General features: G+C 39.4%; 5 protein-coding genes across 6 annotated transcripts in view; 3 read left to right on the forward strand and 2 right to left on the reverse strand.

Moving 5' to 3' along the window:
- The window catches only part of wtip (WT1 interacting protein), a 28,839-nt gene extending 15,093 nt beyond the window's left edge, over positions 1 to 13,746 (reverse strand). Inside the window, exons 1-2 of the mRNA XM_055036952.1 lie at positions 11,701 to 13,746; positions 2,995 to 3,096 (exon numbers count right to left, since the gene is read on the reverse strand). Of these exons, the coding sequence (XP_054892927.1) occupies positions 2,995 to 3,096; positions 11,701 to 13,195 (1,597 nt within the window). The 5' untranslated portion in view covers positions 13,196 to 13,746. The remainder of the gene's footprint in view (positions 1 to 2,994; positions 3,097 to 11,700) is intronic.
- Positions 13,747 to 15,056: 1,310 nt separating this feature from the next.
- Positions 15,057 to 19,855, reverse strand: sdr42e1 (short chain dehydrogenase/reductase family 42E, member 1). Of its 2 annotated transcripts, none has more exons than XM_055036809.1 (3): positions 19,769 to 19,855; positions 17,093 to 17,175; positions 15,057 to 16,868 (listed from the first exon to the last, which is right to left on the reverse strand). In XM_055036809.1, exons 2-3 carry the CDS (start codon positions 17,158 to 17,160, stop codon positions 15,770 to 15,772), a joined length of 1,167 nt encoding a protein of 388 aa, XP_054892784.1. In that variant the 5' UTR covers positions 17,161 to 17,175; positions 19,769 to 19,855; the 3' UTR covers positions 15,057 to 15,769. The 2 variants fall into 2 exon arrangements, with proteins under 2 accessions (XP_054892784.1, XP_054892785.1); XM_055036810.1 differs by lacking the exon at positions 19,769 to 19,855 and adding an exon at positions 17,789 to 18,570.
- LOC129364259 (arylamine N-acetyltransferase, pineal gland isozyme NAT-10-like) lies at positions 18,571 to 20,815 on the forward strand. Its single transcript, XM_055036811.1, has 2 exons — positions 18,571 to 18,669; positions 19,443 to 20,815. The coding sequence occupies exons 1-2, from the start codon at positions 18,654 to 18,656 to the stop codon at positions 20,318 to 20,320; spliced, it is 894 nt and encodes a 297-aa protein (XP_054892786.1). The 5' UTR covers positions 18,571 to 18,653; the 3' UTR covers positions 20,321 to 20,815.
- A 169-nt stretch (positions 20,816 to 20,984) lies between these two features.
- LOC129364260 (arylamine N-acetyltransferase, pineal gland isozyme NAT-10-like) lies at positions 20,985 to 22,757 on the forward strand. The gene is made up of 2 exons (XM_055036812.1): positions 20,985 to 21,378; positions 21,553 to 22,757. Exon 2 carries the CDS (start codon positions 21,553 to 21,555, stop codon positions 22,423 to 22,425), a length of 873 nt encoding a protein of 290 aa, XP_054892787.1. The 5' UTR covers positions 20,985 to 21,378; the 3' UTR covers positions 22,426 to 22,757.
- A 361-nt stretch (positions 22,758 to 23,118) lies between these two features.
- On the forward strand, positions 23,119 to 26,067 carry cnep1r1 (CTD nuclear envelope phosphatase 1 regulatory subunit 1). The gene is made up of 6 exons (XM_055036804.1): positions 23,119 to 23,199; positions 23,655 to 23,726; positions 24,941 to 25,014; positions 25,326 to 25,435; positions 25,575 to 25,629; positions 25,709 to 26,067. Exons 1-6 carry the CDS (start codon positions 23,175 to 23,177, stop codon positions 25,748 to 25,750), a joined length of 378 nt encoding a protein of 125 aa, XP_054892779.1. The 5' UTR covers positions 23,119 to 23,174; the 3' UTR covers positions 25,751 to 26,067.
- Positions 26,068 to 26,246: the final 179 nt, after the last annotated feature.

Below are 26,246 nucleotides of genomic sequence, written 5' to 3' on the forward strand. Positions count from 1 at the left end.
CAGCTGTGTCATCTTTTGTTTTCACGATTATGAATCTATGTAATAGCCAGTAGAACTGATGTGAAATTATTATTTTTTTTCCCCACACAAGAAGTTTACGTTAAATTACCATCCTCCATACTCATGGTGGTGACAATTATGCAAAATTTCGCTAAATTGAATCAATTTTTTGAAAATGGTATTTTCTCTTGGGCAATCGATGTATACATAATCACAATACAATACTTTCAGCAGATAAAAACTAAAGCTACATTCTTTAGTGTGGAGTTCCTGAGAAAAACTAAACAATATTTAGCTTATCACTAATAAAAACTAGCAAACACTAAAAATAAATTAAAACTAACTGAGTTAGACAAACAAAAAGTGAGAATGAAATAAAATTGAACTATAATTTAAAAAAAACAACTATTGTAACCCTTGTTCTGACTACATGTATCTATTCACACAACTAAACTCCTAAAAAGGTAAACTATCACTCTGGGACTTCAGATAAAAGTGTGCAACTCCAAGACAAAATGACCAGCCCCAAGCAACATATTTACTGCAATGCCTGAAAGACAGAAATCAGTGTTCAACAGACCCGAAACAACTTCCTCTTTTGTACGTGTGGCAGAGCAAGTCCACAATCATTTTGGCATGCGTGTGCCGTTTAAAGTGAGTCCATAGCAGGCCTGCCCTCTCTGATAAGCAGGTCTGGTACACTTTGTCACTCTGTGTGTGTGTGTGTGTGTGTGTGCAGGGGTGCGTGTGTGTGTGTGATTGAGGTCCTCCAGGGATGGCTGGCTGAAGTGGTGGTGGGGAGGGTTGCATTCTTGGCCATCTCATGAAAAAAGGGTGCAACCATGGGAGTAAGCCAAGAGGAGGGCTCAATTATGCATGGTTAAACAAAGCCCAAGGCTACCAGCGAGCAATGTCTCAGCAAACTCGGCCTCACTGCGGAGTTCCAGACTTCAAGAGGATTTCTGCACCAAAAAAAAAAAGAAACCAAAAAACTAACTGAAGACATGAGAACGCAGCTCCTCATAAATCACTGGAGTGTGTTATGACAACTGCAGGCACTTTGAAACTAAACTTCTCAGAGGCCTGCAAAACACTGCATAAAAAGAAAACATTCCCATTTACAAGAGGTCAACTGATAGATTATGTCGTTTGTGTTACCAATAAACTATCCTGAGAGGTGGGTTAGCCTGCTAAGCGACTTGAATCTCCGAAAATGACCTGCTGATGAATCGTGGAAATGATTCCTCTGATAAACCTCTCAGGTCTTTGTTTTCCGTTTAAATCCAGATACGTCTAACTCAGTTAACACGTTCAGTCGAGATCAGGTTCAAAGACCTAATGACACAATTTCTTTGTTCAATCACTGAAAGATGACCTCTAAGCAAACTGTAAAAGTATCATAAGGCCGATTAAACAGCTTCCAACTGGACCTGAGGCTTGTTTTCCACAGAATACCTCGCAACCTCAGCAACTAGACACTCGGCATCTGGCCCCTCTTTCATTCGACACACAATAAATCGGAAACTATGTGGCTTTGGTTACATGTAAATTATAGCAGTTCTTCCAGAGCCCAAGGGGTCGAGGTGAAGGATCAGTATACATGCTACACATAAGAATGGATCGAGGCTGAAAGGCTCACTCTAACCATCTTCCTCTTGTTTCCACGGGAAACAGGAGAGGTGGTCCAGAGTTGGGTGACAGGGGCGTCCAAAAAAAAAAAAAAAAAAAACCCGAAAAGAAATGACCAACAAACACAAAACCTTACTGTATTTTGTGAAGAAAGAGAACAATAACTAAACAATTTATTTCATTGCTGCATTATTGAGGAACATTTCGTAGGCATGAGATAGTTTTGATGTAAACTGCGAAACCAGCTTATGATTTATTAATGAAGCAACACAAGCAGCATTATGTTTTATTTAAAAAGACAAAACAAAACAAACAAGCAAAAAAAGTGGAAGGGGGTGATGTTTTCTCTGCTGCATTTGGCCAACTTCCCCATTCTTGTGCTATATATATATATATATATATATATATATATATATATATATATATATATATATATATATATATATATATATATATATATATATATATATATATATATATATATATATATATATATATAAAGGTTTAACTTTGCACCTATAAAAAGCCTAATGGCTCCACTTTAACTTTTTTTTTGCATGTATGGACGCAGTAACAGATTTCTCTGGATTCATTAAAGGATGTTATAATATATAGTAAAGAAGACGAAATTCCTAGATTTTATGCGAAAAACTGTTCCTCGTGCTTCCTTTCAAACTGTCACAGAACAGTGAGTCCAATCCAGCATCACATCTGAAAAACCCGTGTCTCTCTCACTGTCAAAAGAATAAAAAATTTCAAACTTGATGTTTAAAAGCAATGACAACAGAAAGCCCCTGCAGTGACATGAATACAAAGTCAGCCATTTCTTTTTCTACAAGACACTGTAAAATGCTCTCCCTCTGGAAAAAAATACTGTTTTTATCATTCGATTACAATTTGCTATGAATATTCCTTAATTTTGTTAAAATAACTGATTTAAACTAGTTAAATACCAATTTCCAGTCTGCGGAGTTATTTCAAATAAAGTTAAATAGTCACAAATTGTTGATATTTCTCTTTAACTAGTTCACAGAATGTTTTCTATGGTGAGGAATTATGTACCTTTCTACCTTTCTTCATTACTATAGTGAAGAAATCACTATAGTAATAAGACCAGTGAAAAATTAATAACTCTTGGATGAAAATTGTTCACAGAGAAAGCAGAGAAGTGTGACGCTAGCTCCATTCATAAATACAAAACAGACTTTGTATGACGCATACTCAATCTGAACATTTTGGATTCAGTAACTCTTACCCATTTTCTTCATTTATTTGCAGACACTGTAGTTCTAAAGTTCATTAAAGCGTCAATAAAATAACTGCAAAAAAAACTTTAGCTATGATTCAGGTCGGCGTGTTACTCACCACATGAGCAGCAGGTGAAGCAGTTGGTGTGGTAGAGGTTCCCCATGGCCTGGCATGCCTGGCTGGCCCCGTACACACCCTTCCCACATTTCACACAGATACCTGTCATAGACAATGGCTTTGTTATTGTCTGTTATGTATATTCTCAGAAAAAGCAGCAGAATAAAGAGATCAAGCTTTATAAGACAGCAAAACACACTGCATGTGTCACAATACAGACATGAGGAAGAATTTCTGGGTGTGCAACAATGTCATCCCCGACTTCTTTCTTGTTAGACAAAGGGAAGATGTCTTTCTGCTCTAGCTTTATTTCTACTATTATAATTATTACTCAGCTTTCTGGGCTTCCGATCACCTTTGAAGGCAAACAGAATTAGGAAATTCAGAGGTTTGTCATTAAAACATACATTTTAACAAATTGTTCTAGACACGCAGCTCTGCTAAAAAAAGGGAGGGAGTGTAAATGTTAAATCAAAATAAATATTTCATGAATAAATTGAGACTCCTTGTACAAGGCTCCCTTTTGTCATTTCCGTGCATTACATCATACTGTTAGAAGGCAGACGACTTGACGAAAGCTGAAGATTATATAAAAAAAGCCTTGAGAGGAAACAACGTGGATGGGAGATGCATTCCAATATAAAGACAATGCTCCTGTACTTTTCATTTTTACAAGAAATGTCAAACTGATCAGCCAAAGAGTCATTTTCACCTTAAAATTCCCAAAGAACTTAACTAAAAAATATTCAGCCTAGCACATCAAACATACCAAGTTAATCTAACTAAATCAAAATCCTCTAAATCTAAATATAGATATATCTTGACAACAGAATATGTTTAAAACGTTGATTTATTGCAGCAATTATATAAAAGAGGGAAACATACTTTACTTACAAACTGAGTGAAAACTTGTACATACATTGCTTAGCCCAGAGGTAACATCCTTCAAAAGACCAAAAAATACTTTTTCATACCAAAATGTTAAGTAACAGCCCTCATATAGATCCCAAAGCATATTAATGAAAAGTTGAGTGGAAGGTGAAAGTGTGGTAGACTAAATTATTACTATTTGAAAATTTACTTTTTGAAAACTTCTTGTGTTTCTATTGTTGAGAGTGACATCAGCATTCCCAGTTGTTTGACAACTGTGCTTTACATCTTCTATTTAAGTGGACTTTGAATTTATGTGAACTTCTTGATGGAGTGTTAGGGCCAGACTACAATTTTTTATTTTTTCTAAACTACAAGAAGAATGTCATAATTTGACAAGAATATAGTTGCAATGTTAGGACAAGAAAATAGTAATTTTTTAAAGAATGCTAACAAAAAATAAACAAAAAAAATAATGTAAGGAATGTTGCGCATCTAGTGAAGTGATACATCATCTTTAAACACATCAGCATCAAATTATCAGCAGATGTTTTTGAGTAAACGACTGATTCTATTTTGAAGAAAACCACAGATTGAACTGGTCACATCAGGTTCCGCTTTTTCTCATTGAAAATACTTTTTCTCGTAATTTTAGGTCTTCTAGTAAAATTGTGCCATTATTATTTTAATATTATGACCATAGTCTGGTAATTAAGCAGAAATTCCCATACACTGGGCCTATGAAATCCCTTTTTTCAGCCATATTTTTAGAAATATTTTCTCTAAAATATTTTCTGTCACTTTTTACGACAAAAATGAGAAAAAAATTGTTAAATCAGAAATTGGTCATTTCATTTCAAACTTATTTGAATATTATTATCACCTATTATGTAGGTGAGTTGCACCTACATCTATTGCACAGATATTTATGCATACAGGTGGTTTGGCCAGACACTGGGTGATGATGCTCTGCTGAACCGACAAACAAAAACCATCCACCGTCCCCCACGAAGTAACCGGCTCCACAAACTACTGTCATCTTCAGTTAGCAAACAAGAAAGCAGTGTCTCATACGGTTTGATAGACAGCAGCAGCAGAAGCTTAACGATCTAAAATCTCTCTAACACAAGACAACCTTCATTGAGGTCACATTCCTCAGCGAGTGCAGGGTCAGAGCCTTGATGGGGTGAGTCTTGGGTCAGAGTACCCACAGGATGCAACATCGTACAAGATCCCAACAGGGGATCTGAACGCCAATGCCCCTCCCCTCATGTGAGGAAATAAATACTTGCATTTATCATTGAAATACAGATTTTTCAGAATGCATTTGAAGCATATGCACAGTGCTTGCGATGTTGTTGTGGCGCTGGTAATTATTTCGCAACAGTTCCGGTGAAAGTTGCGTTGAATTAAATACAAAACAAACCTTAATTCAATTTTTTCATTACTTCGATGGCCTGAAAACAGAGACATGGAAGCACTGTTGGAATATGTGTTTCCTGCTTCGATGTTTATAAGAAATGAATGAATAACAGAACACACCAAAAATTCAATACAACAGTCTACTTGTGTGCACTATTTCAGAGAAGTAGAAACCATATGTGTACAAACAAAAGGATGATGTTTCGACCACGCAAGCACCAAAGAGTTAGCATCCGGATGAACTGACTGAACTTGCAAACCAATTGTACTAAACTAAAACTGACAGTGGCTAAATTAACACTCCTTCCTCCAATTCATAACTGCTCCCATCTGCCTTCAAAAAGTCAGACACAAACCTTTCAAATACAGATTACGTCACAATCAGAACAACGACACCCAGAAGATTATATACACTCATTTAATAACTCTGCATCAATGACATCATCAATTCGGATGTCAGTGATGCAGAGTTTTTGTAAGCATCAACAAGCGTCTGGCATCATTTTTCCTGGAGATTTCACCACTCTTTGTGCAAGGAATGGTAAAGCTCATTTGACTCAGGTGGACCCTTATTTTTTTGTGTTGTCAATGGGCTTGAAGTCAGAAATTGCGAAGGCCATTTCTATAAATCAGTTTTAAATCTGTCAGGGGTTTTGTTCTGCTGACACACACAGCTACTACCACACAGCTGTCCTCTAATAGAAGACACATTGGTTACAATGTTCAGTAATAACATCGCATTAACTGTGAAGCATGGTGGTGATGGTGTTAAAATCATGCTGTGGGTCTATTTTTGTGACTTTGCTGGAGAGCATTCAACCAGTGAGGAGACAAATTGATCAACTTCACATTAAATTAACAGCTATAAGTTTGAAACTTCAACAAAAAGCCTTTCCAACAGGACAATGAACACAAATACATTAAAACTTGTGATTAAGCGGACAAAGCAGGCAAATATGAATGATTCTGGCATGGCCTTAAACTCAAATGCCTTGAAAATGTGAGGACTGCTTGAAAGTAATTTCTGTGCCAAGAAACAAACCAATTTAATTCAGCTATCAATCCTACCAAGACAGTGGTCGAAAATGCATCCAAAATTATGCCAGAAGGTTGTTGATGGCTATGAAAATCATGTGGTTGATGTGCAACATGCTAAGAGTAATTTAGCATATTGTATATTAGTCGCAATTTGGACAATTATTGGTTGTGAAATTGAATTAATCACCCTGATGTTAGGCTTCCTTGTCACTGGCTGGTGCCTCACAGGCCAAAAGTGTAAAGAAGAAAAATCAATGATCACATGATCATTGTTGATTATGTGAATCAACAATGAACCCAAAATAAATTCACTGTGCTTTAGCCCCAAAGTTTTATGTTATTATGTATATTCAGGAATAGTTTTTGAATTTACACATGATTAACGATTATTTTTCCAAATACAAGTCTGAAAAGTGGGGAGATGAGACGTTTATTCTTATCCTCACATCTGACCAATTTTCTTTACAAGTCACCTAATTAGATAATAGATTCCACCTGTGTGTAACTTAATCTTACTATAAATATTTTTGCTCTGTGAAGGCCTCAGAGGTTTATTTGAGAACAAACCACATCACAAACCAGGGAGCACAGCAGACAGGTCAAGGATAAAGTTGTGGAGAAGATTAAAGCAGGTGAGGTTATCAAACAAAATCCCAAGCTTTGAACATCTAACAGAGCTTTCCTAAATCCATCATCTAAAAATGGAAAGAGCATGTCAGAGCTGTAAACGTTCCAAGACATGACTGTCCACCTAAAATTACAGCGCAAGAGACGAGGAAGACAGAAAATATTAGTTATTTACCATAAATTTGCCCGTTGGATGACTTAACTGCCACTTGTATGTTTCCCCAAGGTGAGACATGGAAGTGGCAGAGACAGGTGATGTCTTACTTTAACAAGAATTCAGGACAAAAGACTTGAGACTAAGAAAGGAATTTATATTTCAGTAAGAAAAGAAATAAAACCTAAGTACACAAACCAGAACTACGACAAAATGGTTTAGGTCAGGGGTCTGGACTGATTTTCGGTTGAGTTGTTTTATAATAAATTTAAAAAAATAACACTTTTGCAAAAAATAGGATGGACACATATTCTTCTATGGGATGATAATTCGCAGAAAATATATAAATAAAGAAAAGTATGTAGTTGCCAACATGATGACAAGAAAATAGATCTAAAAGTAAATTTGGTGTCAATTTGTTGTGCAAATTCAATGCGATTGTTTCATGGCCTGCATTTGTTTTGTACCTATATTTAAAAAGCTTCTATATAATTTTTAGCTATTTTGGAAAGTCCAAAGGACCACCTGTTGCAGACTTTTAGTTTAAAGGATATTCATGTTTTAGAATGGCCCAGTCAAAGTCCAGACCTATATTTAGGCAAAACTTGAAAATTGATACATATAGACATTTCCATCCAGTCTAAGTGACAGCGAATGAACTTCAGTAGAAGACATAACCCAAAAGATTTACAGTAAGAACTACAACAAAATGTTGTCCTACAAAGCAAATATAAGTCTGGGGTTGAAAACTGTGTATTGTTTTTCTTCCATTTCTCAATTACAGACAGCTTTGAAGTTGTAGCATGTCAAAATGTTGAAAAGTTCAAAGGGTATGCATACTTTTGCAAGGCACTGCACTAGAGATATGGATCCTATTATATCTTACTCTTTTGTAAGGCTTCATTGAATGAATAATCCGTGGCAAACGATCTCCCACCATGACTCTTTGGCTTTGACTCCCAACAACTAAACAGAGGAGGATGATTTATTTACCCAGCTCCATCGAATTACCTTCACATCTTTCTTCCATCTAGCTGAAGCTCTGCTGCTGCTGTTACTTAACAACCCCACACCATGTGCTAGCAAGACTTTTGAATTTTCACGCGTCAACTTGTAAACATTAATAGTAAGCGTGATTTATTGACCCACATGCAATAAATCCTGGAGTGTCTCTGAAGTGAGGATGTGGTTATGGTCTTACAGGACATGGGGGAAATCTCCAGAGCGCTCTTTGTTAATCATTGGAAAACAGGATGCAGGATCTCTCATGTGCCCATGTCAGAACATGTAGATTTGGCAGGGACAGGATGCAGCCTGCACTCCACGGTTAAAAATAAAACACCATCACTTAACGCAACATACATTTGCGGCTTTCCCAGCCGTAATGTCGATGTTTCAGATGGCAGTCTGTTCTTGTGAGAAAGTATTATTGGTGTCAGATTCATATGTATTTTGAGCCTTTCAGGGGAAAATGGAAATATCACTGAAATCTAATACTGAAGAACAAACAGAGGAAACTCTTTCCAACTAACTGGATGTAATGATGACACAGCTTGGGATTATGTAATGTTATTGGAATATATGATTAGAATCTTACAAAGATTATGTTACTTTGACCAAAAACGGTGTATGTGCTGTGGGTTGTAAGCAGACTTGCACAGCCTGATTCATCAAACTTTAACAGCCATCCTGTGAGATTTTGGCTTCCTACAGACCAAAAATAAGAACTCTGAGAACTTCTGCAGTGTCAGGTTTTGTTTCTACTGCATTGCTGCTAAATAAAACAGAATCTCTACAGATGTGCTCTTACAACACATGATGTATGTTGAAGGAAAAAAAGTGGAAAAAGTGGATTAAGTGCACTGTAATACCTGAGGTTTGACTAAGTTGAGGGATATAAGCATTTCATATCAGTCAGTATTGATAATTATTGATTATTTATTTTGTTTTAAATGTCTAAAATACTAAAAAACTGGTGAGGGAATCTTTATACTTTCCAGAATTTGAACCAGGGGAAATACAAACTGAGCCACTTGACAAACTTTAGTTATAACAAATTTATAGACAAAAGATTTTTTCCTGTGTAAATATATTTTTTGTACACTTTTATCTGAATTAATGCTCTGAATGTGTTGTTCTGTCAGCAAATGGTCTTTTTGGAGTCTGTATTTTCCAGTTAACAATTGATTATAGAATTATTTAATGACTATTTAAGTAATCGATTATTCACAATTAATTGTTTCAGCTGGACTTATATTTGCAGTACAGATGAAAGGAATGAAAAAGTGCCATTAAATTGATTTAAGAAATACTAAGACTGTTTAGTTTACACATGCTGTCTAACAGAACTAATGTAGCCTAATATTGCAACATGAAGATCTCACATTTACATTTTAAGTAAATATAAAAGAACAACTATCCTCATGCATTTGTTGTTTTTTATTTGCAACGTTGCATAAATGTTAGTGAGCTCTTCAAACATGCAGCATATCTGAGGCTTCAGTGCAGCATCCACACTGCATGCTGTTGTCCACAAGTCAGCATGTGTGTGTCAGGCATGTGCATGACTACTGCCATTATAATTCTGGGCAGGTGATCAGACTTGACCCCCACTAACTATGTCTGGCCCGCCAGCCAAGATCGTGTGCCAAGTGTCTGGTGCTGCCCGACTCCCCACTGGCTGGTTAATGAAGGGCTTTTGCGGGGGAGTTTGGGTGGTGTGTGGGGCTGCTGGAGAGGCGGGGTGGAGCGGGGCCTCACTCTGCTGCTTCATTTGCAAGCTTCCTTCGGGCCCAGCTGTTGATTCACAGCTCCTCTGCAACCACAACAAACAGAGGCCACACAAGGGCCAGCCGGCAGCACGGATCAGGCAGAGCGGGACCACTGGCAGGCATCGCTGGGGCCCCCTGAAAGAAGCCCCGGCGATCAATTTCTACACTGTCGCTACAGAAACAGAGCTGTCTCTATTGGGCTCAAACTGAGGAGCGTCTGACTGCATTCTTGTCCCTCCCTCCTCCTTTCTCTATCCATCTCTATCTATTACCACCTCCATTATCTCCTCAGCTCTTCCTCCTCACAGCCCTCCCTCCTGTCTTCCATCTCCCTGCTTTCACCTGCTCTTCTGGAACAAATCCACAGCTGTCTCGGCTCACTCCGAGCAAGTGCACAGGCAACAGAACCAGCCACTGTTTTCTCACTGCAACCATTTGTCTGTCTGCAAACTCTAAAGGTAGACTGGAACTTTCTCAGCAATCCTAACATATTTGAAAGACAAAGTCTCGTGATAGCGCACTGCGTGGCAAAAACAAAAATTTTTTAAGTTCAGAAAAAAAGGAAAGAGAAGGCGGGTTATTTAAACAGCAAATGTGATTAGTCCAAAAATGTCTCTCATATGCCACCAAGGGGATTGCTTTGAGCTTGCCTTGCCCTCACTCCCGTTCAGTAACTCCTAAAGTGCACTTGATTTTCAACAAACCCCAACCACACTGCTCCAAATGACAGAAGGGTGTGTGCTCTGAAAGAACAGAGGGCTCCATTCAGCGCAGTGCCGTTTTCTGCAAATGTTAGCTCTGCCAAGACATTAGCTCTGCCCCACAATGCGACTCTTATCAGCCAGAGGGTGACCTGTTAATGGTGATGTAGCATTAGCATGCTGCAAACAGACTTCGAAGAAAAGGAATGCCTATAAATATGCTCTGACAACCACGGAGAAACCGTTAAAATCACTGAAATTCCAGGTTTTAGTAGCGACTGTCTACATTGAAATGCCTTATGGATGTTTTATGACTTTGCTTCCTTTATGGTATCAAATCTGGTAGGTTTTACATGCACAGGAATAAGGTCTCATCATCATTGCATAATTCTGATTGAACTTTACTGTTAACCTGTTGGACTGGGCCTGAGCTACTCTGATCAGATTTCTAATCTGCAAAGCAATTAATCAAAACAGCCCGTCTGAATCTCTGATGGCTGTTTTAAGCTCCTTATTCACACGCCATGAAAATAAAAGTAGAATTAAAACATAACTGAAGAATAAGCTTTTTGATTTCCCGAAAAACTCAGACAAAATCAAAACAAAAAGGTATAATTAGAAATGCGCCAATCAGGTTTTTCCCGCTTACTACAGATTTTCTGGTTTACTTTCAGATTTGATTCCACATTTTGTAAATATTTCACACATAAAGGGAAAGAAAAATGCTCTTTGCTCACTGTTAAAGTAAGGGATTGAAGATTTTTCCTTTAGTGATCAAAAGCATATATTTACCTTCCTAAAATAATGGTGATTTTTTTTTTTTTTTTTGCCAAAAGGTATTTTTGGAAAAAGCAATCACCGCTTTATTTCCAAAACGTATTCTAGGGAGAAAAAAAAAAAAACTTTTGGCAAAAATTATGTAGGCCATTATCTTATGAAGGTGACATGTTTATTGTTGATGTCTTAATTAACCAGAAAAAAACTGGACTTTTATTTATTAATTTAACAAGAAATGAATCAGATAGGAGAATATTAAGGTTGTCGATTATTGGCGTATCTCTAACTTAAATAATTAGTGTCTAATAGATAAATGACTTGTTTCTCAAAAAGTCACCAAACCTACCAAAGTATTCCTTTTTCATGTGCATCTCCAGCTCCTTCTCCAGCTCCAAGGTGAGCGCCTCCAGCCGTTTCTCCGCCTGGCTCGGCCCATTCTCTCGGCTGGGGGTCACCTGGTAAGGTAACTTATACCTCTGCCCTGACGAGGCCGTCTTTGACGACACGCCGTAGCTGAAGGAGAACGGCGAGCCGGCGCTTATCTCCACCGTCCCTCCCGCTTGAGCCAGCTGCGGCTGCGGTTCGGACACCGTCTGCAGATGGCTGCGAATCTGAGCCCCGTTAGACTCTCCGAACTCCTGCAGTAAGGTGTCCTCCGGTAGACCGCTGCCCAGCATGGATGACCTGGGCGAGGGCAGCTGCAGGTCCGGGTAGGTGCTCATTGACCCCCGGGAGCTGCGGGAGCTTCTGGAGCTGTGGCTGGAGATGCTGGACCGCGGGCTGACCACGCAGTTCGCCGCATTCCCCGGCCTGGCGCTCCCGTCGTGGCTGCAGATGCTGGAGCGGGGACTGGCCAGCGGCGCGGCGTGCAGCATCATGGACCCCTCCAGGTCGTGGTTGACCACAGGCCCGTACCGCGAGTCAGAGTAGCTGGATCTCGGGCTGGTGGTGAAGGAGTACTGGCTGGCCGTGCTCGACCTGGGGCTGGTGTGCCGCTGGTCGTAGCCCATGCTGATGCCGCTGGTTCGGTTGCTGCTGGGCTTGCTGCAGCAATCGCAGCTGTTGAGGCTGGTCCGGGGGCTGGAGTGTTTGCTCGTGTCACTGGCCGTGCTTGCATAGCTGGATCGAGGGCTGAGGATGCTGTTGCCCTCACTGTGAACCAAGCTGGACCTGGGGCTGGTGTACCTATCCTGACCCGGTACCACCAGGCTGGTGCGCGGGCTGCTGATGCTCGATCGCGGGCTGGCATGCTTGCTTTGCTCCTGAGAGGACAGGGACGATGCCAGGCTGGAGCGGGGACTGGCGGCACCGTACCTCCCATCGTGGCTGCTGGTTATGCAGACACTGTTGCACCTGTTGCCGGGCAGCGGCACCGCTTTGTTGAGAGGCACTCCGTCAAAGGTGGAGCCGGTGCTGTACCTGTGGCCCTGCACCTCTAACGAGTACCTCCGGTGCCTCTCGGACGTGCCAGAGTAGCACGGCAGAGCCACTTCGGATTTGGTGCAGCAGCCCTCCTCGCTGTACGGAGAGTCTCTCTGAGGGGCGCAGAAATCCACAGGAACCGGCCGGCTGCAGTTCACGGGACGCACAGGAGCCGCGTTGTACACTTTATTCCCCGGCGTGAAATTCTCCAAAGTGTGATGCTGCTGGTGGAGCACAGAGGTACCATTCATCGGCTTGGTTTTCAGCCCCGCCACCGCCGGAGCGGAGAAGTCCAAATCTGGGTTTATCACCAAGTCCCTCCTCGCGTTGTACATCCCGTCTTTGTAGGCTTCGTACAGGGAAAGGTCCTCCATCAGGGTAGCGGCCCGGAGTCCCAGGTCCTCCTCATAATGCTCCATGTTGCGCTCCAGAGGCGAGAAACAAGTTGAGAGTGCGCTGCGCTCCGCGGAGCTCTAATTGCGTTTCACATGGAAATCAAAACAAAACGCCGCCGCGCAGCCGTCGCTCCTTCACGCAAAACCTCCAGCCGAGGCGCAAACCAGCACCGCGAGCCGCATCGTCCCCTTCCGCTTCCCTCCCAGCGCCGAAAACCAAACTCTTTCTCACAGTATCAGCCGACAGCGATGCGTTTGTCAACTTCAGTTTTTGTTAAGTTGAAAGGTCTTTACAGTCAATGGCGCGCTGCGCGGAGGAATTTCTCCTTGTTGGTTTTTCCTCTAGATTTTCCTTACAGCCGCTTCAGTGGAAACCAGACCGTGTTGGATAATCCCATATTCCACACATATGCTTCTTATTCCGGTATGTGCGCAGGGAGAGCAGGGGATTTGAATTTAAAGGCGTTTTTACGCGGCGGACTCGTTCGCCTCTCTGGAATGTGGGGAAGGAGACGGGATGCGATGCGCCTCTCTGGAATGTGGTTAATGCTGCAGAGAAACAATGATTGCGACCAACTCAGCAAGGGGCTGCCCGAGTCTGAAGAGAATAGTTTAGAGAGAAGGGGACATCTGCATTCATCCTGTGCAGACTGAAATACGCCACAAAGCATGCTTCACCTGGCCCGAGTCCTCCTGCAGCAGAAACGCCGTTCACTCAGCAGAGATCAACAGGAGTTTCTCTGCTTTTTATTTCTCGATTGCACGATTTATCTGAAAGAAAACGCGCTAAAAATTCTTTATTTAGCGCCAGTTACCAAATTATAAAGCTATAAGCTATATAAAATGCATCAGAAAATCGTTACCAAGTTAATTTCAGTAAAATCAAATCAAAAAGTGAAACATATTATTTTATTTAATATGTATATTTCAAGCTTATATTTCTGTTAGTTTTGATTATTATATCTTGGTATATATTTGGTCTGGGCTCCTTTTACCTACAAGATCTCATCAATGCTGTGGAGAAATTAAGTTGTGCTTATTTTGTCCATTTTGCTAAAAGTGGCCTTCAGCTGCCTGTGTAGTTCATTTAGATGTCTGTCATCTTCACAAAACTCCACAGATTGTTTGTTTGGTTTAGGTCCATCACAGTGACTATTAAAGCAGATATTAGGACTTTTTTGCCAGTGTTGTTCACTGAAAAATACAGCAGGAAAATTAAATAAGCATTTTCAAAAAGTCTGTCAGATTAGCTAAAAGCTGATCTAATATTTCCTGGTGGGTTTGATAAAAATGAATGGATCTACACCAACTGATGACACAACTCACCAAATCATCATTGACTGTGAAAACTTCACACTGGCTCTCAGAAAGCTTGGATTCTGTGACTTGTCATTGTTCATCCAGATTCTAGGCCTTTGAGTTCCAAATGAAATATAAAATTTAGCTGAGAAGACGACTTTGGACCACTAAGCAACACTCCAGCATTTTTCCCTCTTCAGCTTTGGTAAGATCCTTCTGATCTTGCCTGTAGTTCAGGAGTGACTTAACACAAGGAATGTGACAGTTGTATCCTTTCCTGGATACTTCAGTCTGGTGTTCTTGAATCTCTGACTCCAACGGCTGTCAACGCCTTATGAATGAATATCCCTCAACCTGCTGAATAGGCTTTGCCTCAAAATCCTCTAGCAACTGCTTATTCTTGTTACAAGAGCACCTTTTCTACGTTTTTCTTTCCAACTAAGGATTTTGTGAAAACTCACGTTGTCCATGGCTTTCTGCTGCTCAACGGTCAAGTTAGCAGCGTTTCAATAGAGTAGAGCGTAACATCACATTTCTGTTTCCATTCGCTGTAAGGACATGGCTGCTAAAAGTAAGTACTACGCTGTACAAACAAATTCATTCTGTTTATTTATAGTGTGAAAGTGTAACAAATGCTGTCTTAAAGGCACTTTACAATGAGATCCAATTCATCTGCAGAAACATAGAATTTAATTTGGTCCAAGTGCAGTTCAAAATAATTCAATCAAGTCACATTCATATCCAATTACATACAGTGTAACTCAGCCCTGTTTCTAACACAGTACAGTGAAAGTTGGAAAAAGCAATCCATCCCAGGAAGTCCGGCTGAGTGCTTAGAGTTACCATCAATTCCTCCTACTGAGAGAGCATAACTTTAATGTAAGAAAGTGTACAAAATCATATTTTTATTCCTAAAACATTGTTGATATTCTGAGTTTGACTTTAAAAAAAAAAAAACAATGAATGTTGATCACAGTTGTCAGACTGCATTAACTTCTAATAATACGGATAAAGTATATCAATAAACCATGTAATTATGAGTCTTTATCCCGATCGGCTGAATGAAAACAGAGAGGTAGTGTTGTTTGAGTCATTATAAGCAACAAAGAGTTTTCTTTTGTTTTTAGCTTCAAATGAAACACATGATTGATTTCTGCGTTGAAGTGTGAAGATTTTAAATCAATTAAAACATAAAAAGCAAAGAATCTGTCTCTTCATCAAGCATCTGAAGCACTTTGTGTTACACTTTGCTGTATAAGTTCATTTTGATTGACTGATTGCAGCTTAAAGAGCTTTTCATCAGCTGCCAGCAACTGGCAGGAACGACAAAACCACAGCAATAAAAGCAGAAACAAACAGGAAGTTGAGTATGAATCTCCTGAAGACGGAGCCGTGACGTCTCTTCCCGTGGCCTCTGCTTTTGAACCACTGCACCACCTCGTCCAAGTTGTGCTTCTGCGGCTCATATCCCAGCTCCGCTTTGGCCTTTGCCATGCTGAAATAATGCGTGACTCCAGTTTTATACACCTCGGTGCGCGTTAGCAGGGGCTGAAAGTTGTAGAACGGGCCGATGAGATGGTGAATCATTTCGGTGAGAAAGGCAAACAGGTAGATGAGAGAGATGGGGAGGCGGAGTTTCGGGAAAGGGTAACCTAAGCCTTCAACCAGAGGTCGGAAGAATTCAAAGTTATTGACCGGCCTGCCGTCAGAAATGAAGTAAGCCTGGCCAGCAGAGCGATGCTGCTTCTCTGAAGTTAAAGCCTCTGCAGCTAGCATGTGGGCAGACACCAGGTTATCCACGTGGACAAACTCCACCAAACTGCTGGGACTACCATAAACAAACCTAAAGATCCCACTCTCTATGTAGCTAACTATCCTAGGCAGGTGCCTCTGCTCACCAGGCCCATAGATACCTGCTGGGCGCAGGGCACAGGTTCTCAGGACCCCAGGGCTACCAAACAGAGCTGCTCCGTTTGCCTGTAGCACTGCCATCTCCGCCAAGGACTTGGTTCTAGAGTAGTGGTCGGGATGAAGGTGGAGCGGCAGATAAGGAAGACTTTCATCGCCATTCTCTATCACTTGGCCTCCAAAAACCACATTGAAAGTACTGGTGTAAACCAACCTTGATACTCTGTTCTCCACACAAGCTCTCAGGATGTTCTTCGTCCCCTGAACGTTGACTGCCTCAATCAGGCGTCGATTCAGCTGCTCTCTACCAGACATCCCATAAGAGGCTATGTGAAACACACAATCTACACCAAACACGGCCTTCTCAACTTGTGCATAGTCACGAATATCTCCTTGCACAAACATCATGTCTTCAGGAAGTTCTTGGCGTGGAGGAATGGTGTCAAATAGAGCGATTCTGGCTCCTCTTTTATGCAGAGCGCAAGCTAGGCTGCAAATAAAGAAATTAATATGAATCTCATTAAAACTTATACAGATCTTCTACTTTGACTAAACACTTCAATAAAAAAAATACACCAAATCAAAGACTTTCTTATATGCCTTTGGAGCAAAAAACAGTGTGACTATGCCATCTTGTGGACATGAAGCAGAATTGCATAGTGTACTTTGCTTAAATTTAATAATTTTGATAAATAAATGGAAAATTGTTCTTACCGAAATCCAAAATAGCCACAACCTCCTGTCAATAAAAACACATTTTTGTCCATCTGCCTGCTTTCCATTGCAAGAGCGGCAATCTGTGAATTTAGATTACAGAAATTTAGAAGATTAGAGACAAAAGTGACTACATTTTTAAAAATAATCAAAACAATTGACAATCTAAGCGTGTTTCTAGTTATTTTATTCCATTTGGTAGTATTTTACTTTTTCTTGTATTCTGACTTTATTTTATTATTTGTTTGCACAGCAAACTTCTGTTGTTTTAAATCTAACAATGGCATCTACTTGAGCTTTGCCCTTAACTTTGATTCTATGTTGTGAAATTACTTCTCATATCTGTAGTTATGGTCACTGCATAAAAAACATAATCCCTCACATTTTAAACAGATCTTCAGATATGAAAACACTTTTGGTTGGTTATTTGCATAATCTTTATGTTTGCTCATATTGTGACGTCATACCTTTTAAGCTGAAAACTGCATAAAATCTAAAGCTCTCCTCAAAATTGGACAGGATACACGAAAAATATTTTTGCAGTAAATCACATTACATTTTTGCTACTGTTTGGAAAGCTCCAAGTCCCACAACAGCCCAGCGTTAGCCTACATACAGCAATGTATGTAGGCTGTCTGCTGTGGCAGACAGCAATGTGCATAGCTATCCACTCAGATATTAACTAGTGGCACCCACCTCTTCAAAAGCTGGAACACAACGACAGAAATGCTCACTGTACTGATAGCAGCAGGCAGAGCAGTCCGGCGAGCACTTCCCTGATCTGTTACGTATTCACGTCCGATCACTGAAACGTATAGACGTACGAAAACAAGACGCTGTTCGCCAGCGGCGTTCGCCATTTTGCGAGTGACAAGGTCTTTCAAAACAAATAAAAAAGATAATACAATAAAGACTCCTGGATTTAAAAAGCAATGGACTTTTTGTTGGAGATTTATATCTCAGAGTAACATGCTGTTACACTGAGATAAACTAATGTTATAACCGCAAGCAAATGCCACTAGCAATATGGCGGTCGCGTGGTGTCTATGTAATCTAGGACTATGGTTTTGTTGCATCGGTATGCGGAATACGAAGAGTTTTACATATTATATAAGTTCAAAATATAAAAATTTAACCTTAGCACTTTAAATTAAATTAAATTATTTAGCAGCTGAACTCAATCATAGCATCGATAAGTCGAATTTCAATTAGTTCATTAAAATGTATTTTTTTCTAAACCGGAAACCTTTGTATTTTTTTCCAGAATAACAGTAGAAATATTTTGAAGCTTTGACTACAGGAATCTTCTTCTAACTTCTGTATGACACATTAAAAACATAACACAATTCCTTGAAATGCTGTAAATTATGACGTGCAACCAAATGTAGAAAGAAAAATGAGGTATGTTTAGTTATTTTGAAGTGCCCTCTAGTGGTCATAGTTTAGTATTTTTTTTCTTAGCCACAAGATTCCTGGAGGCCGCCGCACATTCAGAGAACTAAGCAGTTATCTGTGTTATCAGCACCAAACAGCGACTACACTCCCAGAACCGCAGGCTGTAATGTCGTCCGCTGGAGGTGAGAGTTCACTTTTAAAACACTGAACAAAGGTTTTCCAGATCGATCGGTGAACTCGTTGCAGTGTGCAGGAACTCGTTGCAGCGTGCAGAAAGAGCATCTTATCGTGATGGTCGATTCTCGCGAGCTTTTATTCAGGTTACATTGTCTTGATTTAGTTGTAACCATAAAATGATTCTAATGACTTTTGTTATGATAATGACTATTATTTTAGTTTTGCATGTGCAGCTGTAGATGCGACCCTGGGTTAATATCTCTGCGTTTTAAAATACTTGTGTATGTAAGACAGTTGAGAACCATATGGATCCATTGGGGTAGACCAACACAAATAAGCGCATTACTGTGAATTTGCTAAAAGTGGCCTTCAGTTCGCCTATGTAGTTCACTAAGATGTCTGTCATCTTCACAAAACTCCACAGATTGTTTGTTTGGTTTAGGTCTGGCAGAGTGACTATTAAAGCAGATATTAGTACTTTTTGCCAGTGTTGTTCACTGAAAAGTACACAAAAAATATTCTGTATCCTTTAAAATGAGGGCATTACTGTGATGCTTAGGAAAATGACACATTATTTTCAACATCTCTTAACCAAAACCATGCATTATTTTTCTTCCACTTTCCAATTTAGCTTGTTCACATATAAAATCCCTATAAAATATAGTGAGATTTGTGGTTGCACTGTGAAAGGTAGAATGATTTTTTTTTTTAATTAGATCATAATAACTGCAACAGATTTCTGTGAGACATAATTGAGTCAGTACTTTGCATTTTTCAGGTAAGATGAATTTGGAGGAGTACTTTCAAAGAATTGGCTTCCATGGCCCCTCTGATAAAATGGATCTTGCCACTTTGAGGTCCATCCACAAGCTGCATGTCATGTCCATCCCTTTTGAAAACCTCAGTATTCACTGTGGAGAGTGGATCACCATGGATCTGCAGTCTATTTTCAACAAGTTGGTGAGGAGCAGCCGGGGAGGCTGGTGCCTTGAGAACAACTACCTGTTTGGATGGGTTCTGAGAGAAATGGGCTTCAATGCCACAACATTGAGCTCCAGAGCTTTTAATAGAATCATTGCAGACTTTGGTGCTCTTGATTCTCACCTAATTCACAAGGTTATCATTGATGGGAAGCCTTATATAGCTGATGTAAGCTTTGGGGTCTCGTCTCAGATCTGGGAGCCACTGGAGCTTGTCTCTGGAAAGGATCAACCGCAGGCAGCAGGCGTGTTTCGTCTCATCGATAAGGGGGACATCTGGATCCTGGAGAAGACAGGCAGGACACCGAAGGTTCTCAATCCAGAATTTGCCAAATCCAGCCTGGTGAACAGGAAGGAGACTAAGCCAATCTACTGCTTCACCCTGGAACCTCGACAGGTTGATTATTTCATTGAGAAGAGTCAGAGAATCCAGAGAGATCCAGCCTCCCTCTTCACCAACAAGTCCATCTGCTCCCTGCAAACACCAACAGGATTCAGAGCTCTGATTGGCTGGATCTACAGTGAGGTCACCTACAAACCTGAAGAAAGGGTGGATGTGTTGGACATGAAGAACATAACAGAGGATGAGCTTGATCAAGTCCTGATGGAACAGTTTAATGTAAAGTTGCAGAACAAACTAAAACCTGTGTGCAACAAAACATTTTACACCCTTTGAAAAACCCCAAAAGAATTTGGAAACCATTAACCCAACAGTTTTGCATAGCATTATCATATATATTAGTATATGTTAGTTTAAAAAAGTTTAAATGTACTTTATAGATGTAGCATATTGATTTACCATACCTAACTCCACTTTGAAGAAATGTAAAACTGCTGATATTAATGAAAGGTCAACTGTGTGTGTTATACCAATAAAACAAGAAGAGTAATTAAAAAAAAGTTAAAGAAATCAAATCTTTCATAATCTTTAAGATAAACTTTCAAAATTCAAAGTGCAATTATTTCTGACATATTTATTGTGACATATTAATTAATTTGACAGATTTAGTCTTTTCTTTGTTGTAAACTGGACTAACATTTTAAGTGAGGGCAATTTGTACTTAAACTGCAATGCTTACCTTACTGCTTCCTTTGTATGTACAATTCCTTTTTAAATCATTTTACAGTAAAGTTTCATTTCACATGATTAACATTAGTGAGGTTCATTAAAGTATTACAATTTGTTTTGTTTTGAGTTCTTCGTCACTTTGCAAAAAACTGGACTGGTGACATGTCCAAGTGGTACCCTGCATTTTGCCTGTTGAAAAATAATGCATTTTCAGCCATGAAAGGATTAGTAGATATGGATGGGCGGGCGGGCGGATAGACTCTGTGTAAGCCATAATATTGCCTGCTTTAAAAATCACTGTTTCTGAGTCCTAATATTCATAATTTCTGAGAAACCAGTAGAAAATACAGATTTACATCTCTGTGTTGAATGTTTAGCATATGAGTGTCACTTTTTGCATGTCATCTATTTTTGAATGCACCTTGGATCAGATTTGATGGTGCAATCAGCTTCCAGGGTTTAGCAGGTCTAAAGTCTGCAGCTTTGGGAAATCTACAGTTCAAGGTGTCCCACTGTTTTTGTGCACAAGCTGCGTGATTACTTATGTTCTCTGTCTCTGTTAGCCTGACTCGGCAAATGATCAACTAATCCAATCGCTGCCATATATCTTATCTCAGCACTTTATTAGTGTGAAGTTGTTCAGTAGTTCTGACTCCTTGGTTGAGGTAAGGCGAAATAGTTTTTCTTTGTCTGTTCATTGTCGTGGGTTGCATTTTGGAAGATGTCTATTCTACATAGTTGCTAAAAAAATAGCTAAAACTGGAGTGTTTCCAACTGAGTGTGCTCATTTTCACATATGAGTAAATTTGGCTAAATAAATAACATCTTACATTTTTCAGATGAATTTGGAGGAGTACTTTCAAAGAATAGGCTTCCATGGTCCCTCTGATAAAATGGATCTCGCAACTTTGAGGTCCATCCACAAGCTGCATGTCATGTCCATCCCTTTTGAAAACCTCAGTATTCACTGTGGAGAGTGGATCACCATGGACCTGGAGACTATTTTCAACAAGTTGGTGAGGAGCAGCCGGGGAGGCTGGTGCCTTGAGAACAACTACCTGTTTGGATGGGTGCTGAGAGAAATGGGCTTCAATGCCACAATGTTGGGTGGCAGAGTTTTCAACACTATCACCAATGACTTTCCACCTGGGGAGAATCATCTCATCCAGAAGGTTATCATTGATGGGAAGGCTTATATAGCTGATGTAAGCTTTGGGGTCTCGTCTCAGATCTGGGAGCCGCTGGAGCTTGTCTCTGGAAAGGATCAACCGCAGGCAGCAGGCGTGTTTCGACTTACCAAAAAGGAGGACATGTGGATCCTGGAGAAGACAGGCAGGACACCGAAGGTTCTCAATCCAGAATTTGCCAAATCCAGCCTGGTGAACAGGAAGCAAACATATCAGATCTTCTGCTTCACCTTGCAGCCTCGAGAGCCAGAACATTTCGCAGAAAAAAGCCACACACTTCAAACAGATCCAGCTTCTCTGTTCACAAACAAGTCCATCTGCTCCCTGCAAACACCTACAGGATTCAAAGCTCTGATTGGCTGGGTCTACAGTGAGGTCACCTACAAACCTGAGGAAGGAGTGGATTTGTTGGATATGAGAAACATAACTGATGATGAGGTTGATCAAATCCTGAAGGAACAGTTTAATGTAAAGACACAGAATAAAATGAAGCCTGCGAACAAAAAGGTCTCCTACACAATTTAGAAGATACTAAACAACCTTTTGCATTGGGTTTTAAATGATTGCATTGAATGTGTTTATTAAATGACAAAAATATCACAACTGAATGTACTAAAGTTGGGCTTATCGCGTATTTTTATCAGATGATATTCCTTTGTTTTTATTCAGAATGTAAAACTGTTAAATAACATCAATATATTTGGGTAATGCCTTTATTTTGTACAACTCTTATATGGAAAACCTATGTTCTTTTTTTTAAGATAAGAGGAAATTAAATCCTAACTGTTCAGCATTTCTTCTTCCAATATGAATGTGCTCAAGTCACTTTTCTATGGAAATAAAGAACTCTACAGTTTAAAACACCCTTAAATCACAATAATTACTTAATAATTGTGTTACACACACACACACACACACACACACACACATATATATATATATATATATATATATATATATATATATATATATATATATATATATATTATATATATATATATATATATATATAATGTTTAAATGGGAAAGCAAAGGGACATTATGGAACGTCTGAGATTTCATTCAGCGTGAAACAGCGCCACCTGTTGTCCTCAATCTGTGACGTTTCAAATCAGGAAAAGACATTACGGTTTGGCCCGCCCTCCTCTGAGTTTTCCATCCAATAGAATTATGGTTGAAGATTTAGCCCGTTCTGATTGGTCAGCAGGTCGGTCCTTCATTTGAGACGGGAAGCAGAGCCACAACCAAACAGCGAACTGCTGTCGGCTTAGGACATGAATTCTTTGGAGCAGGCCGAAGGTAACAAATCCATAAAATAGTTCTTTTTACCCAGTTTGAAATATGTTTCAGGGGTCATGTAGATTTCTAAATAAAAATATAAAAGACAAATCAGAGGTTGTGATGTTGGGGAAATAGAAGCTGATATAAAGGCTGGCTAGGGTTATTAGCATACTTGCTAGCTTAGCAGGGAGGTATTTCTTTTTAGTTGACAATTGTGTAGTTTAACATCTATTCTTTGATTTTCTTTGGGTAATGTTGGGCTTTACAACAACATTAACGTTTTACGGTGGTTTTCTGTGTTTACATGTCTTAAATTAGAAGTAAAAATGTTATAAACTGAGCAGTTGTATTGATGTGTAAATCATATCAAAGTCCCAGTTTATTGGCAGCCACTCAGTTTGTCACCAGAAAAGCTTTGTCTGTCCTAACTCTCTGATGTTCACTGTTTTTGAACGTGTCCCTTATTCCAACAGACCTGAAGGCTTTTGAGAGGAGGCTAACGGAGTATATCTCCTGCTTACAACCTGCAACAGGCAGGTGGAGAAGTAAGTACCTGCTATTGCTGACGTGAAACATGATGTAACTTCCAGCATCTTCAGGGTAAAGCATACTGGCATTTAAAGTTGAATATTCACATTAGCTTTGAAGGGTTAAACAGTTTATGTCACTATAAATGTTCCCAAAGCAAAGTGACCTTCACTTATCAAACGTATTTCTGGTCATGTAGAATAATAGCAGCAAATGCATAAATCTCTTTTAAGGTAATAGAAATATGATGCTTAGCAGGAACACATTTTATGTGTTGTGTTTATTTTGGGTTTTATTTGACTAATGATTTCTTTTATTAGTTTATTTTAAGGCTTAGACAAGCTCATTGCAGAAACATATTCCACTGTAATGCACAAAGTTGAGTTACTACAGTACATTTAAAGATGTAGATTGTAGGCATGATTGTATTATGGCGCTACTTGTTTGACAAGATAAAGAATCACCATCATGTAAGGACATATAAGTATTCCTTACATTGAGGCAGCTGTCTCTGGAACTGTAGTGGACAGAAAATTAGGGTTTTTCTTAGATTTTATGCAGCGAGACAACTGGCTAGTTAATCAACTTTGTCTCCCAAGGAATGTTATTATTAAGTTATACCAATGTGCATTTAAATGTGCTGCACATTCAGACATAGACTGCCACTCTGGAAGTGTTAACGGGTAGTTGGGTTTGATTCTGTGATTGGCAAACATGCTTTCATAAATCATATGTTGAGCTGGTCCCAATGTCAGTACAGCACCCTAATCAACACCGCTGGTTGAAGATGTAGCTCTACTACAGGCAAACATCTAGGTATATTTTCTACAATCTTAATATTAGGACAGCCTTTGAATTTGCATAATGTGTATGTTAGCAAACATTTCATAATAGCTGCATGTTGAAACAAGTAATTTTAGCTTTGGAAAAAAACGTTCAAATTATAAGCTCCTTCATGTTTTAAATTGAGACTGTTACTGTGTTTTTAAGGCTGAAATTCTAAGAAAAAAAATATATATACTTCATTTAATATTCAAGCATCTCTATATTGAAGGTAGAGTAATTGATTTTATTACTTGTGTCTTATAACTGCATGTATGTAGGAGGATTCCAACGCTTGGTGATTAGGGAATATACAGTCTGTCAGTAGAGATGCATCAACTTTGCTAAATTCCTGAATAGCCACTACAATATATTGTTTGTAATGTTTTTCTTTTATCTCTTTTTCCAGTGATTTTGATAGTGGTGTCTGTTTGCACAGCCACAGGGGCTTGGAACTGGTTAATAGACCCCGACACTCAGAAGGTTTGTTACTTGAGGAAGTAAGCCAAATTGTGTGCATGCTTGCATTATGCAGCTTCACTGCAGCTTCTCCTCACATTCATATGACACAGATTTGCAATTCTAAGAATTACATGTATGATTTAAAAAAAATCTAAATAAATTCAAACCTCATTTCAGCTAAATTCCAGTGAGTTTCAAGAGAATGTTTGCTTTATGGGATTTCAATGTAATCGAAAAATACTCCTGAGTTTTGATCAGATGAGAGAAAAAAAAGTAAAACTTTGTCATACCAAACTTTCCTAACGGTGCTTCTCTCCCTTCTTGATTTGCAGGTTTCTTTTCTTTCATCACTTTGGAATCATCCCTTCTTCACCATCAGCTGCATCACCCTAATAGCGCTCTTCTTTGCTGGGATACACAAACGAGTTGTGGCACCTTCGATGTATCCTTTTTCTGCAGTAGTAAATATAATGTGGAACAGTTCATTTTGTTTTGAGTTAAACAGAATGTTTTTTTTTTTTTTTGGTTGTTTTTTTTTACATACTTGGTTGTAGTTTTTTCCTTGACGTTTGCACTTTCAGAATTGCTGCCCGCTGCCGCACAGTTTTAGCAGAATACAACATGTCCTGTGATGATGTAAGATTGTCGATTCCTGGGAAATTTACCTTTCATCTTTCTATGAATTTAACAATATTTTATTGAAATGTCTTGACAGACGGGAAAACTCATTCTCAAACCCCGACCGAACATTCAGTGACTACCACCTCGGTCGCTCTTTTCAGTTAGTTTTCATCAATTATCGACCTTCATCGGTCCTTCAAGCAGCCTGAGCATCAGCGACAACGTGCAATGTTGAAGAGGATATCATCTTCATGGACAAATGGAGGCTTTTTAAAAGTGTGGCTATGACATTGTCATTGAAGCTGCTGATATGCTCACCTGACCCTTGATGCTTTTTATGAATCGACTCTTGATGTGTTTATTTCTGTTTCTAAAGTTGAGCATGTATTTTATCTAAATGTTTCTATTTTTAAATTTATTTACCTAATAAACACACAGAGTGTGAAAATGTGATGTTTTTCTGTCTTCTCTCAGATTTTTAAATATAGTTCCTGATTGTGGTTTGCTGCAATAATCTTTCCTCTTGTTTTTCAATGGCCATGGATTTTGTTAGCACTAATGAAAAGAAAGCAAGAAAAACAGGAATGGTAAGTTTGGAACTTGCCACTCACAATATGGCGGAGGGACAATTC

This window comes from Poeciliopsis prolifica, unplaced genomic scaffold, assembly GCF_027474105.1.
Source record: "Poeciliopsis prolifica strain line A6 unplaced genomic scaffold, Auburn_PproV2 SCAFFOLD011, whole genome shotgun sequence".
Taxonomy (NCBI): Eukaryota; Metazoa; Chordata; class Actinopteri; order Cyprinodontiformes; family Poeciliidae; genus Poeciliopsis; species Poeciliopsis prolifica.

Excerpts from the sequence above, each read along its gene's own strand:
- LOC129364260 (XM_055036812.1), top strand. The coding sequence starts at position 21,553 with ATGAATTTGGAGGAGTACTTTCAAAGAATAGGCTTCCATGGTCCCTCT.
- cnep1r1 (XM_055036804.1), top strand. The coding sequence starts at position 23,175 with ATGAATTCTTTGGAGCAGGCCGAAG. Across the intron at positions 23,727-24,940 it reads TGCAACAGGCAGGTGGAGAA|TGATTTTGATAGTGGTGTCT; the intron begins GTAAGTACCTGC and ends CTCTTTTTCCAG. Across the intron at positions 25,015-25,325 it reads TAGACCCCGACACTCAGAAG|GTTTCTTTTCTTTCATCACT; the intron begins GTTTGTTACTTG and ends CTTGATTTGCAG.
- sdr42e1 (XM_055036809.1), bottom strand. The coding sequence starts at position 17,160 with ATGGAAAGCAGGCAGATGGACAAAAATGTGTTTTTATTGACAGGAGGT. Across the intron at positions 16,869-17,092 it reads TGTGGCTATTTTGGATTTCG|CCTAGCTTGCGCTCTGCATA; the intron begins GTAAGAACAATT and ends CTTTATTTGCAG.